The 14,796-nt window shown below is 60.7% G+C and overlaps 1 protein-coding gene across 3 annotated transcripts in view; it reads right to left on the bottom strand.

Moving 5' to 3' along the window:
* MVB12B (multivesicular body subunit 12B) overlaps positions 1-14,796 on the bottom strand; it is a 55,510-nt gene that overhangs the window by 36,413 nt on the left and 4,301 nt on the right. Inside the window, exons 1-4 of one of the 3 annotated variants that reach the window (XM_088525430.1) lie at positions 13,730-13,801; positions 8,129-8,251; positions 3,555-3,662; positions 1,441-1,537 (exon numbers count right to left, since the gene is read on the bottom strand). In XM_088525430.1, the coding sequence (XP_088381556.1) occupies positions 1,441-1,537; positions 3,555-3,662; positions 8,129-8,251; positions 13,730-13,792 (391 nt within the window). In that variant the 5' untranslated portion in view covers positions 13,793-13,801. Of the gene's footprint in view, positions 1-1,440; positions 1,538-3,554; positions 3,663-8,128; positions 8,252-9,112; positions 9,210-13,729; positions 13,802-14,796 lie in introns of those variants that run through there. The other 2 variants (XM_088525432.1, XM_088525431.1) reach the window with 2 other exon arrangements.

Here is a 14,796-nt window from a genome sequence, read left to right as displayed (position 1 = left end):
GCAAACACGGGCAGCGAAGGAAGCTTACTGATAAACTGAACGAGAGAACTACAGACACCGAGCGAAACCCGAAAGCCACCAACAAGTACCAAAGCGCACCTGGAAAACAAAAACCCTTCAGTTTAATATGAATAAGTATCCTTCAGTTCAAAAATATTCCCTCCCTTCGACAGATGGCACGCAGCCCTTTCTCCGTGGGCTCCTCCTGTCTGGTAATCTGTATCTCCGCAATAGCGATCCATCTTGGCCACGGAACATGCTGTCGGAGCAGCACCAACAAGCGCCCCGGCGGTGCGAGGCGCGGCGCGGCGCGGCCCTGCGCGCGGCTCCGCATGCACAGCGCTGCTGAGCACTGCGGCCCTCAGCTCCAACCTCCTCCTGCTTGGGAAAGGGAGCGCTTGCACAGAAGATGCCCGAAACAGATCTTAGAACCCCAGGTTTTAGATTTTTGTATCTGAAATTTTTTTCATAATCTGCTAAGTACTGCTATATTTAATGTATTTATTACAAGCCAAATGTCACTTAAGAGAGGAAGAGCATAATGTAAACATGTGTAACCACAGACTTAACCGAACAAAATTACTGCCTCTTATTATTTGACTTCCACAATAGCACAGAGCTGACTATTTGCTTTTGTCTTCTCTCTTTCACACTTGGCTAGAGCCTGTGGTCTGCAGCAAACTTGGTTTAGGAGTTAGATCCATTAATTACACATGCTTAACCAGGGCTAATTTTAAATAAACATATTATGAACAGTCAATCGAAATGTGTTTAGTCATGCTAACGGAGGCAGGGAAAAGCACCACTTCATTAATACAGGCAGTGCCTCTGCTTTAGAGACCGCAGAGGTTGCCATCCCATGCATTTTCAACCAGCGACAGAGCGCCCTCCCCACCACAGAGCAGCAAGTCGCGATCACGGTCCCAAGGGGCGAGGAGGAGCGCGGGAGGCCGAGGGCTCCCTCCGGCCCCACGTGCGGTGCGGGTCCCCCAGCAAGGGGGGTGCCACGGGGAGGCCAGGAATGGCTTGCAGAGCCTTTCACTGCTGGGTCACAGGTTCAAACCTGCGCCAGGCTGCTATAGTGAGGGAAAAAATCCTTGTCTGCTGCAGACCTGTGTGAATTATTCCCTGCAAAGAAGCTCACTTAACTCCTTTCTATTCCCAAGCAGTCTGGCTTTCATTACGGACAAGCGCTGGCACCAGCCAGGCCGCATTCCTGTGATTCCGAGCCCCGCGCGGGATCATGTGGTCGGCCCCGCTCGCCAGCCCCGGCGCCGCGTCCAGAGCGTCGCATCCACCGCGGCCCCGGGGCTGCCCGGACACGGCGCCCGGAGCCGCCGGGAGCCGCCGGCCTGAGGGCGGGTGACAGCCGTGTCCCCGGCACACAGGCGAGGAAAGGCCGGTGCTCCCAGGACACGCAACCGAGAGGCGCCAACTTACGTGTGTCAACGGTCTCCTGGATGGGGATGAAGCCCACAGGTAGCGTGTCCTTGATGTCAATAAGCTTCATATCAACCAAGACGTTGCCTAAATGGCTCTGAAGAGAGAAAAAAGCAGTTACCCAGGACAACGTGGCTAACTCCAAGCCCACCTGTTCCTGTCCATTAAACATGAAGATGTTTTGTCATTGCTTCTGACCACTAAGTGATAGAAAGGCAAGCGGGTGCCAGGCCAGTGCTTCAAGCGTCCTCTCTGCAGGGGCTGCCCATGACCACGGGTAAGAGAGGCTGGACAACCTCCTGCATTTACAGATTCTTCATCTCATCCATGCCGTAACATCTGGAATCTCAACAGCAGCAGCATGACGTTTCAGTAACAGCAAGAAGCATTACGGGACGATGGTTCATGTAGATACAGCCAAAGTTATTACAAGCATTAGCTAATTAGTACTGAATACACATGGTTCTAGCTCCAAAAGCAGGCAAGCTCCAAAAGAGCTCGCCATTTGGAATGATAAACTTCATTTGGAATCCATATGAAAACTGAACTGATGTCGTGTCCTATTAATCAAGACTTGAAGAGCTAAAAACACAACTTAGAATGACAGCCTCAGCTATTGTTCAGAACCAGATTTTCTTTGCAGTTCTCGTTAAAGCCAACATTGTTGTCAATAACCTGGATTCACGTGTGGAAGAAAAAAAAAACAACAACAAAAAAACCCCACTTCAGTTACTACACAGCCTTTATAAACAGAAATGCAACACAGAACAATTACAGTTCCATCCTGAGCCATCAAACCGTGTCAGTGTGCTTTACTGTTACTTGTTGCTAAGTACCTCCCAGAGTCTGAATCTGTCAGGCAAAGCACTCCAGGCAAACCTCTGCTCTCCATTATTATACCGAGCTATTTTAAAGCACATTTGAATCCGCAGCCTTCGAGATCAGGGCAGAGCAGCTCTGAGCATTTGCAGTTCCTTTTTTCGAGGTTCTGCACAACCAGCTCCTCGTGAGGAGGCCACCAGGCTCCAGCCCTGCCGAGCAGGCGACTCCTCCAGCCGGCACCGACCGCGGGCACTTACACTGCTCTGGCAGCCACTGTTTGCTACTACCCTGTAATTATGTCTGACAATCTTGCACTTAAGGTAGCCACAGATAAACTGGATACTCAGATGATCCCAAATCCTCCTGTTTAATATCTTCCCTCCCTAGTCTGGGGCTATTGCTACCGCTGCTGCAGGTAGCCGGGGACCAAGAGCACCGTTCTTCCAGGAGGTGATATTCCCCTCAGCTCTGCAGGTTATTTTAAAGCAGAGCAAGGCAAGAAAGCAGAGGGAATAAAGGTCAAACGCTGCAAATTGTCAGGTCCCTGGGTTTTCCTGTCAAGACCCACGAGCAGCAGTTGCTCTTCTGTTTCTGTCACTGCTGAGAGCACAGGTACAAAATCGTATTCCATATTCTGAACGACAGCCACTGTGAATATCCAGAGCACCCAGAACAGCAGCATTACCCACTAGATGGAGTGCATTCATTGCAGAATTAAATAGTTCCTCCAGAAAAGAGGAAAATTTCACACTACCCTCAACTGGAAAATTAAGCGAACACGGTAGAAGGCATCAGGCTCTCACCGCACGCAGTCTCTGGAGATGTGGGCAGACAACGGCCACCGATCAGATATGACCTTAATCTTATTTCTGTGCAAAGCAGCTAGTACAGAGTAGCACGTGCACAACACGGCCAAATTTTCAAGACTCAGCAGAAAAACAATGAAGAATGAAGAGTTAATCCTGTAGAAAAATACATGTTATGCCTTTGATTCACATTCCTTCTGTCAACATTAGCTACTGAATTTGCTTCTGTATGTAATTAAGAGCTAGAAATTAATCAGACTTGCCAGTATGCAGTGCCCATTGCTAGAGGAGGAATGCAAGGGGGGTGTTGCAATGCAAACCGTTACTTCTCTACCGCTTCTACTGCAGATTTTGCCTCCTGACTCACCCAAACTCAGAGAAATGCCTGCCTGAATTATAATTAGCTCCATAAAATGAATCATCTGATGCACAGGACCGTATCAGGCTCAGATGCAAATCATGCAGACACTCAGCAAACCAACTTACATTTTCTTTTGAAAACGATCTCGTGAAGCACAGGTATCGTGTGACCTTGGATTTAAACAAGCCATCTTTCCAGAGGTCAGCATCCAAGCCATCTGCTGTTTGTGCAACCTGGAAAGAGGAGACAGAGGGGGAGAGGGGACATGTGAGCCAAGATAAAGTTAATGTATGTGCAGTGCCTCTTCCTCAGACCCAGTCTAATTAACAGGAGCCCGAACTCTCCCAGCATCTCATTAGTTTCTTTTCACAAGGTGCAATGCAAAGAACTTCCAAGAAGCAGTGGAAAAAAAGAACTTCTAAAAATACTGTCTCTAGGGAGCTCATTGATTAAAGATGCCCTGACAGAAGCTATTCTAATGAGGAAACAGCATTTTGGTTGCAGCATCCAAACAATAGTTTGGGAAAGTCAGCACATTAAGGCAGCTGTTGGCAGCACCCAGCAAGGGCACCCTGTTGGAGCTGGAGGAGGGCTCCGCTCTGCCAAGGCTCGGAAGGGCCCGGCGCACGGGGACCGCAACGGAGCGGCGGCTGCGGCCGCTGTCGCGCTGGGGCGGCACCGCGAGCACTCGGAACGGTCCCTATCCCGTCCTTCCCTGTGGATTCACGCGCCGTTTGAACTGTGCTCAAAACATCGCTCGTGGGAGCAGCGCGGCTGCCGAAGGCTCAGCAGGGCGGCAAAGCGGAGCCTCCGCGCGGGGAACCGCTCCGCAGGCCTCGGGGCGCCCGCCCAGCGCCGGAGCGCGAGGCAGGAGCTGCGGGCGCCCCATGCCACGGAGCGGGGGCCGGATCCGCGCCATGGAGCAGGGGGCTGGATCCGCGCTGAGCCAGGGGGACCGGATCCGTGTTGAGCCGGGGGGGCCGGATCCGCGCCATGGAGCAGGGGGCTGGATCCGCGCTGAGCCGGGGGGGCCGGATCCGTGTTGAGCCGGGGGGGACGGATCCGCGCCATGGAGCAGGGGGCTGGATCCGCGCTGAGCCGGGGGGGCCGGATCCGCGCCGCGGAGCAGCTGCCAGGGCCGCCCTGGGGAACGGCGGCCGCCCCCGCGCGCAGCCCCGTGCCCGGCCGCGCTCAGCGCTGCCGCTCGACTCGCTCCTCACCGCCCGCACGAGCGCCGTGGCCAGCGTGGGGTCGAGCCGGTAACGGGGCTGACGGAGTTAATAGTGCAACGCTGCTAAGGAATGCCTGCAACAGCATTATGTATTAAGGGGATAAAACGCCTAACATGCAAATGGGGCCAGGAAGGTAAATTCCAAGGAAAATAATCTGTTGATGGGCACAAGCTCAGTAACACAGCACAAGCTGCGAGCACTTGCAGAACACTCCGGAGAACCATGTGATAAACGACTACAGCAAATGGCCTGGAGGAGTTACAAAGGGACACGTGTAATGGCAGGGACAGATCTGCTCCAACAAGCTCAGGAAACCGCCTGATCTCAGCACTGCTTTCACAGAGAAGCGAAAGGAATTTTGGTCTCTGGGCCAGAAGCTGCTTCCAAGAGGCAGACGGCGAGTGCTGGTGCCCACGGTGCGGGGAGCAGCCCTGCACCTGCACAGCGCTGCCCCGTCCTGCCGCAGCCCAACGGAGCGTCCTTGCACCACGGCAAACCCGGCACCGAGGGCAGGGAAAACCCGGCTGTGCCCGGGAGACACGAGCGCGGCCCAGGGAAGCCAGGCCGGAGGGAACCCCCATGAGCCCCTTCCGAGGGGCTCGTCCCCCGGCCGCGCTGCCCTCCCGGCCGCGCCGCACGGCCCCAGCAGGGCTCCCCGCGCTGGAGGAGCCGGCAGGAGGGCGCAAGGAGCAGCGTGGGGACGGGCCCTGCGCCGCCCGTGGGGACGGAGCCCTGCGGGGGAGGACCCTGCTCGGGGCTGCTCCCACCACGACCTAACGGCGCAAGAGAGCCCCTTTTTGGGAAAAGCCTCACATTCCAACTAGTCAAACACCTAATAAAAAGACAAGTTAATTTCCCAGTAAGTCATGAAATGAAGCATCCAATTTTTCTTCAGAGACTTGCCAACGTTTCACAGCCCGCACGGGCTGCAGGTCTTTGACGCTGGCCCTGGCAGCGCACGTGTGGCCGGGGCTGTCCCCGCGGCCGCCCCGAGCGGAACCGTTCCAGGAAACACAACGGCACCAGCACCCACAGCCCATCCCGCGCGCTGCGCCCGGCTGCTCCTGCCCCACGCTCCCTCCAGGCCCGAGCAAGGCGTGCACGGACTCGTCAGAAACGCACGGGGAAAGAGAGCAGAGCAACGCAAACAGGAAGCTCCTTGCATCACCCGCTGGCTCCTGCAGGCCAGGAGCATCCCGCTGCCGCCGCGAGCCCGGAGCTGGGAACGTGCCCTCGTGGGCAGCGCCGTGCCGGCAGGAGCAGCCCCGGCTGGCCCGGCCGGCGCTCGGAACCTCCCCCGCCTCGGCCGAGGAACCCGCACCCACCGAGGCCAGGAACGGGCGCCGTGCGCAGCAAGAGCCCGGCTGCGCCTGGTCGCGCTCGGCCTGGCCGGGCACTGCCGGCGTCAGGAGCCGTTTCCTAAAAGGCACGAGGGAATGCAGATACATTTCTGGATAATCAAAAACTCCGGGGGGAACAAACCTCCCGGCTGCCCAGGGAGGTCCCCGGGGCTGGTGTCACCTGCAGCGCTGTGGCCTCGGCCACGGGCGGCCTGGCAAAGGAGAAAGGGAAATAACACTGCAGCGCTTGCTTACTGTAGGAAGCGTGTGAATGAAAACTAGCTAAGAGCTATAAATAACGTATCTGTCTCAGAAAAGGAGAACCGGGTACTCCACCTCCCAAAGCTCACAGCCACGACTGAAACCAGCAGATGTCAAACCGACCGCTAACAGAGACCTTCCCACGCAGCCCTGGGTGCCCCTGCGGAACCGCGCGCTGCGGGATGCTGTGGCCGTAGCAAAGCGAGCAGGTACCCGGGAGATGGCAGCGGTGTCCCGGGACAGACAGCCAGGGCTCGGAACACACCACGGGCTTCTCCCGCTGCCCTTACAGTTGACACCTGCACAGCTGGCTTCGTGCCTCGGGAGAGCAAGGACGGGGTCCCGGGGGTCGTGGGAAGCGGCAGCGCCGCTCGCCGCATGCGCCTCTGAGTCGGGTAACTGCATCCAGCTCGTGCAACGCGACGGAGCGCGCGGACAGCCCGCGCGGCCCCACGCGGCCCCACGCGGCAGAGCGCGGCCCCACGCGGCCCCAGGACGCTCCGCGGTGGCACCTGCAGCGCCGCAGCCTCCGCGGCGTCGGGGCGGACTGGCCGCCCAACGGGCTGAGGGAGAGGCCGGCTCCCGGCCGCACCGTCCCTGCCGCAGCCCTGCGAGCTGCCGCGGGCTGGGCAGCTCCTCGTGCGTGCGGGGCGCGAGGACGGGAGGAAGGGCAGCCCCGCGCCCCGGAGCGCGCGACCGCGCTCAGCAGCATCACGCCGCGGCCGCCCTAATTGGATTAAGCCACCGCACGAAGAACCTTTTATCTTGCTCAGTGCAAGCGGCACTGGCGCTCGCGCTCCCCATCGAGCCGCGCGCGGGGCCAGCGCGCCCTGCCCGCCGCTTGGGCAGGGGGCACCTCCCTTATCGCAGCTCTCGCGCCGGCCGTGCTCCTTTATCAGAGCAAGCAGCTAATTACACGGTTCATGCAGGCAATCAGCACCCGGAAAAATGCAGTCAATTCAAAAACCCTTCCAGGTCTCCAAGGAGCCTTTTCTCAACTCTCTCCTGGAATGCCCTATTTCAGCCTCATCCATTTTCCTCCTTTTCGCCCTGCACAGGCTCTGCTACTGCCCAGAGCTGCAGAGCTGCAGCCACCAGCTCCCGTTGGAGCAAGACACATAGAAAGGTGAGCAGATGGAGACCGTGGAGCAAATCTTCATAGAAAGCTCTATGGGATTAGTATTTTATGGTGTTTCAGGGGTTGGGCCACTAGCCTATTGGGGCGGGGAGGGGGAAATCATGCTATTTGTTATACAGCAATTTATCCAAGCAATGCAGGGAACACACAGATGTTAAACACCAAGCTCCATCTATCCATTCAGATGTGTTTATTTCTCTCCTCTCTACTGTACCCAGCTGCTCTCTCTTGCTGCCCAGCCTCCTGCCAATGCCTAATTCAGGGGTTTGCATTCTAACCATCAAAAATGTCCCTGCAACGAGCTGGATGTGAAACTCTGCTTTCCATTCTGAAGCTTCTCATCATCACTGTGCAGTGCTGATACGTGGGATTAAACAGCTGATGTGGGATCCATTTATGCAGAGATATAATTTGTGCACTACTTAGGAATCCTTCAGGATGAATGTTGCTAGGATTATTAAATTTGCATGCCACACTGGCCAGCTGTTTCTGAAAACCCTCCTCCAGGTAATGACACTCCTCTGGAGCAGCACAGATGAAGCAGCACGATTGCACCCACAAACTGCGCTGCAGGAGAGCGAGGTGGGCAGCTGTACACACAAATCACGTCCTAGAACACATTCCTGAAGGCAAGTCCTCTCTGGGAATGACGCTATTCCCAGAAAAGTAAAAGCTCATTAATACAGAACAAAAACTTGAGCAATGGCAGCCGAAACAGCTCTACTTACTACATCGTAGCCCGTCGGCGCTCGGTTCCGGGATGCAACGACGCCAACGCCGGTGATGGGATCCATCGGCAAGTCGGGCAAAGCATCGGAGAGGTCTCGCACTTCAGGCATCGTGGACTGATCCTGAAACGCAGGGAGCAGGATTAGGGGCTGCTCTGCAGCACAGCCCGGCAGAACGCGCCGGCCCGGCCGCCGCGCGCTCAAGCACAGCCACGAGACTGCCAAGTCCAAGCCCGCATTAGGCCAGACACACCTTCTGCTTCTTCGTTTGCTTCTGATAAGCTGCATTTGTGCAATGCCTGATAGGTTTGGAATTTGGGCCGACAGCCTCTTCTGAGATTAATTTTACTGAATGTTTAGCATGGGCCAGTCTCCGTTTAGCAACGGTAGGAAAACCCAGGCTTATCCCTCCAGTCCCAACAAGGAGGGAATTTCATCCCTGAGGCAGGCTGGTGAGAGGAGCTCTGCCATTTTGAGCATCAAGAAATCTGCTCCCAGCAGCCTCGTCACGAGGCTCCGCATCCCCAAAGGTGTCGAACAAGCCGGGGCTTCCCGGGAGGCGCCGGCCCCATCACACCCTCCCTCGCAAGGGCTTCCTCACGTCGCAGCACAGATGTCTCTGGCGCTGGACGCCGAACGGCGCTCGCTGCCGAGAGCCTGCGCGCAGGGAACAGACCAAGCAGCGCGGGATGCTCCGAGGCAAAGCAGAGGGGCCTTCGGGAAAGCCGAGCATCTCCCAGGAGCACAGGGAGGACAGCACTGAACACACCAGGGCAGGGAGATATGCAAAGGGTAGAGGAGGGTAAAACCAACTCAGTGGGGGAGATGCTGCTGCGGGAAGCAGGAGAGGCGGCCGCGCTGCTGCAGGGCTGGCGGGGAGGGCGGCAGGGCCGCAGCGCGGGCGCTCGCTGCGCGGCGCCGGCCGGGACGCGGGCAGCGCTCCCGAGGCAGCTCCGCACCCCGGCGCTTCCCGGCGTTACTTACTGCTGCTAGAAAAGGCAGAGGCGAGCGCCGGTGCCCGGGGACCTGCTTGACACTTCAGTGCCCAGTCCGAGCAAACACCGTGCTGCAGGCAACAGAAAAGAGCAAGTCTGGGCCCCGGGTCAGCGACACCAGCACACGAACCCCGGCACCAGCACCAGAGCAGCCGGCACCGACGCGCAGGGCTGCCCAGGGCCGCGTCCTGCCCTGCCCCTCGCCCGGCACCGCTCCACCTGCCACGGCCCCGCGCAGGGACCCCGCTCGCACGCGCGGACAGACCCGGCGCTGCCGCGCTCCCACGCAGCAGCCCTCGAGCGCCCAAAATACCCTGCACGTAATCCAGAGAGGAGGGCCTGCCGCACACAGGACCGAGCAAACAGAATGTGAATTCAATAAAGAACACGCAATCTGTTCTTCGTACCAACGCGCACTCTCTGAAACTCTTCCAAGTCACTCGCAATAACCCGATGACTTGCTATTACGCTTCGGGAGGAGCTGGCAGATAACGAATGGCGATATCGGCTGCTGCGAGGCCGTTCTGGACTGCACTGGAGGTAACTAACGTGGAAGGAAACGGCACAGCAGACGTCAGCGTCACCGCTGCCGCACCTGGGAAAGCAGCTCCGTTCTCCAGCCCCCTCGGAGCACCAGCAAACTGCTCCTTGGCCGCACACCCGCAGCTCCGCGGGGCCTGCAACGCCACGGGGGCTGGATCGGCACCAGCACTAAACCACCTCGTGCGTTTCACCCCTCTTCAAAGCCCTGCAGCAGCCAGGAGAGATGGGAACGTTCTCTGCTCCTCCTTCACGAGGGCGCTCACAGGACCCGGGCTCCCGCGGGACGTGGCCTCGCCGGCGGCACCTCCGCGGCCGGGCTCCCGAGGCGGCTCCGGGACAAGCCTGGATGCGGGGGCAGCTGACGGGAGCAGCCACGGGCGACGCGCGGCCCCGGCGCCCCGGGACGGTGTCGGAGCCACACGGCCCATCCTGCCACCAGCCCGCCCGGGCTGCGGGAAGAAGGGCACCTCTGTGCTCTGTGGATGAGGTGCCAGGCCGCGAGCGGCACGGAGCGAGCTGCACAGCCTGACCCGGAGCGCGCGCGGGGGAGGAAACCCCATCAATCCTCGCTTTGTCACGCTCACACAAAGCCTTTTTATGGCGGTAACAGCCGAGGCTGCGCAGGAGCGGAGCGGGGCTTCCCGCCTCGACACGGCGCAGGATCCAAGCGGCAGGGCGGGCAGCGCCGCGCAGCTCCAAGCAGGAGCTGGGACCGGTGCCCGGGACCCACGCGCGGGTCCTGCCGCGCGGGCTGGGGCTGCGCCACGGCCGCCAGCGCAGGGGCTGGCGGGACCGGCACCCACGAAGACAACGGCTCCTGTGCCGATGGCGTCGAGGATGCTTCTGGAGCGGGCACGGAGCAGCAGAACCGGTCCGGCCAGGCGGCGGGCGCTCGTGCAAGCTCCGCGCGGGCTACAGGGAGCTCCCGGCCGGGCGGTCACGCACACGACGAGCTGCGCTTCACTCCGGCCTCCGGGCATCGGCAGAGGTTTGCTTTCGTTTCTGTCATGTCTTTGAACTTAAAATAAAAAAACAAAACGAACAGTGAAACAACAGACTGAATTCAGGACCAGGATTTGACAAGCACCCTTACTAGACAGCCTGCTGTTTTAATGCAGTTCTCAAGCAATCCAGCCCAACCTACGCCTGCCCCTCACCACGGCGGCCGAGAGCTCAAGGCAGCCCGCGGGGAGCCGCGTCCCTGAGCCTCCCAACGGGAGCCCGTCCCACCGCTGCAGGGCTCCTCCGGAGCGGCCCCAACAGCGTCGCGGAGGAGCAGCCGCTTGGAAGGGGCTCCCTGGAGGAGCCGCCCCGCACGCGGCCGGCAGGAAGGGAGGCCGGACGCGACCCTGGCGCAGGAAGAGGCTCCCGGGCGCCGCGCGGCCGCTCGGACAAAGCGGGCGGGAAGGACGGAGACGCCCCCGGCAACGCGAGTCGCTGCCTCGTGCTGCTCCCTGCCGCGGCCTCGCGCACAACGGGCTCTTCGATGGCGGAACGCAGGGCCGGCCGTGTCCCCCGCGGGGCGGCTGTGCCCACCCGCCTCCTGCAGTGACCAGGCCGCAGGACCCGGCTCGCTGCCCCCGTGGGGCGGCTCCTCCGTTCGCGCAGGGGATCCGCGGCACGAGAGGCGCCGGACGGACCCGCTGCGCGGCAGCGCGGGGAGCTCTGCGCAGCGGCAGGGCCAGCGCGGCCGCGAGCAGCTGCACTCGGGGCAACCAGCAGGACCAGGCAGACGGGCCCTTCCCGGAGCCCACGGGGGCAGCACCGGCAGCGAGCCCTGCTCCCGTGGGCCGCTGCCGGGCTCCGCGGGCCACGCTGCTCCGCAGCCCCACGCGGATCCGCCGGCCACATCTCCGAAAGGATCCCAGGCCTGCAGACCCACAGCCGTCACACGATCCCGAGCAGGATTCGATCCATCAGCGCACAGCACGCGCTGCTGGTCACACCGGGCCACCCCCTGCAAGGTACTTCCTGCCCGGGGCTCCCTGATCCCATCACCCGGGGACGGCTGCCTCCTGGGCCTGCCTGCTCACGCTTGGTTTTGCTCTCTAACATTCCTGGTTTGTCTCCCGTCCATTTTCTTGCTCGCTCATCTCTGCTTTCAGTAGCTTATCCTGCACATATTTTCCTGCTGGCCTCGCAGCTCATGTCAAGTGCTCCATTAGGGTGACCTGACCACACGGCTGCTCTGCCTGGAACACGCACAAAGGGACACACAGTTTTAGATGCAAAAGTGTTATTTGTTAGAGCATTTTTCCTTCCTGGTAGTCCAACAAACTGGACAACTTTCACAAGCAGATGGTGCAACAACGGGTCAGGCCTGAGGATGCCTTTGCTAAAGGAACGTCACGCTGCTGCAAAACACGTCACATTGGAAGTTAAATAATAACTATTATTAATTGTTATAATGTTTCTTCCTTCAACCACAAGCCCTGCACTGTGACACTGACTTACTTTTTTGTCCACAGGAAGAGCACGAGCTGAGGCAAAATTGGAAAAATGTCCCACCTTTGTCACCAAGTCCCTGCAGCTATAGGAAAGCTCTCCCCAAGCAGGCGCACGCGCAGCTAGAACCTCGGCCCACGCGCAGCGCCGCTCCGCGTCCCCTCAGAGGGGAGGCGGCAGGGTCAGGGCGCAGGGCCCCAACGAACGGGACACGCGTGTGCCCGCGGCGAGGCCGGCAGCGCCCTGCACGAGGCGCTCTGCCCCTGCAGGGAAGGCCAGAGCTCCAGGAATGGGACAGCAACGCGGCACGTGGTGCAGCAAGGGAGCACGAGCAGGGACAAGGACAAGCCGGAGCCGCGCCGGGAACCGCGCTGGGGACAAGATCCCGCTCGGGGACAGCGGCCCAGACCACCAGAGACGGAACCGCATGGAAACAGGAACTGGGATAACGGCATCGGTCCAATGCAGGCCTTCCCGCTGCTCCAGCTATGGGCACTATTTTGTGAAGAGTCTCCTATTTCAAACCAGAATAGATCTCCCCACGCAGATGACCTTGCACCAGGCAGCGAGACGTAAATGGCACCCAGCTCAGTTATTTCCATCTTGGCAGGCGCAGGAACGAGCCCCTGGGCCTGAGGGAACCCTCGGCCTGGGGTTCACTCCGACAGGAGCACCCGCGTGCTGCAAAACAGGGATGTTCTGTGGCACCTTCACACCTCCCGAACCTCACACGGAGCTTTCGCCACACTGTGTTGGGAAAATCTAATGGATAAGGCTATTTCAGCTAAAAATAACAGAGATGGCACCAAACTGCATTGCTAACTGGCCACATGGCATGGCAGGCTAAACACAGGTGCGTTTTTGCATGTTCTAGCGCAGGTGAAATGAAATACAAGGCAGAGAAAGCAGGTTTGGAGGCGAGCAGCTGAGCACCTGGGCAAGTCCGCTTGCCTTCCCACAGAAACACTCACCACCTGCACCAACGGGACCGAGCCAGGGGCTTCCCAACCCATAGAAAATCTCAAATCCTTAAGTTTAAGGGTCTTGAACCATTCCAAGCACCAACATGAAAATCCTTAAGTCTTCCCAACACAAAGGCTACACAGGCAGACCGGCATCGTGGCTCTGGTCAGCGCTGCAGAGAGAAACACCGCGCGTTATCACCCTGAGCTGTGCAGAAACCCCGGGCACAGGCAGGAAAGGCGGGCAGCGCAGGGAATGCTCATGGCAATAGACAGCAACACACACAGTCCTTGCTATCACCTCGTCCGACCAGCCCGGGAGCCCCCGGGAGGTCAAGGTCACGGCGGGGAGCGAAGCCCCTGCTAGGCCCGACGCGGGGAAGTTCCTCGCTCTCCTCCGCACGGAACGCGGAGCTCGAGAGGAGCCGCCGCCGCCCGCGCGCCAGACAAAGCGCCGCAAACAAAGATGCCCTCCGCGAGCCGCAACGCGCCGCAACGCGCCGCAACGCGCCGCAACGCCCGGCGGCCCCGCTCCGGCCGGAGGGTCCCCGAGGGGCAGCGCGCGGGGCCCGGCGCCCCCGCCGCCGCCGCGGGGCCTCCCCCGGGCCGGGCTCGGAACCGGCGCGCGGGGCCCGGCGGCCCCGGGGACACTTAACTGTTGCCCGCGCGGCTGGCGGCGGCTCGCGGCTCCCGCGGCGCAGGCAGAAGCAGCTCCTCATCCCCGCGCGGAGCGGGGCGGCCCGGGCGCGGCGGGCGGAGCGGCGGCCCCAGGCCCCGGCGGCGGCGGCGCCGCGCGCTGCGCTGGGCCCGGCCGGGCGGCCCTGGAGCTCCGGGGCCGCCGCCGCCGCCGCCGCGCTCGGGCGCGCCCCGCGCAGGCCCCCGCCCCCGCCCGGCGCCGCGCGCCGGCTCCGCCGGGCTCCGCCGGGCTCCGCGCGGCTGCGGCCCGGGCTCCGCGCGAGCGAGCGAGCGGGCCCCGGCGGTTCCGGGCTCCGCCGCGCCGAGCCCCGAGGCGGCTCCTGCGGCACGCGGCCCCTCCGGTTCCGGTTCTCCGCGAGCTCTGCTGGGTCCCGAACCGCTGCCGGCCGCCTGGGTCCCTCCGAACCCTCCGCGGCCGGCACCGCCGACCCCGGAGCAGGCCCCGCCGGTACCGGCCCCCTGCGTCCCCCCCAAGCCCCCTTGCGCAGAGCAGCGGCCCCAGAGCAGGCCCCGCCGGTACCGGCCCCGGCCCCGCCGCGCTGCTCACCGCCATGCGGCCCCGGCCCGGCCCCACGCGCCTTTCCGCGGCGCGGCCTGCAGCAACAGGAAACGCGCGCGCTGCGGGCGGGCTCCGCGGGCCGGGAACCGGGAACCGCGCCGAGCCCCGCGCCAGCGCCGGGAACCGCTCCGGGAACCGCTCCCGGCCCCGCTTCGGCGGCGGGAGCAGCGGGGCTCAGCGCGAAGGGAGCTCAAGGACGGCGCTCACGAGCCCCGGGCTGGAAAAAGATAAACTTTGCAAAGAAAATGATTAATCTGTTGACTTCCACTTAGCTGGAAATCCTGGTACAGTTTCTCCTGGTTAATGTTCTGCCCAAGTCACAAGTCTTGGAGAGCTTTTGGAAGGTAGGTGACGTCAGAAGGAAAAAGAGCTGAAGAATTATAATTCAATCAATACGAGCTCAATTATTCTCTAACGGCATCTGGGAGATACGTAGCAGCTGCCGTGGCCTGAGCAAGCACAAACGGT

The sequence above is a fragment of the Tinamus guttatus genome, unplaced genomic scaffold, assembly GCF_059628265.1.
Source record: "Tinamus guttatus ecotype Peru unplaced genomic scaffold, ASM5962826v1 Tinamus_guttatus_pri_ptg000226l, whole genome shotgun sequence".
Lineage (NCBI taxonomy): Eukaryota > Metazoa > Chordata > Aves > Tinamiformes > Tinamidae > Tinamus > Tinamus guttatus.
The sequence above is the reverse complement of the archived record's forward strand: the minus strand, read 5'-3'. Positions and strand labels throughout refer to the sequence as shown.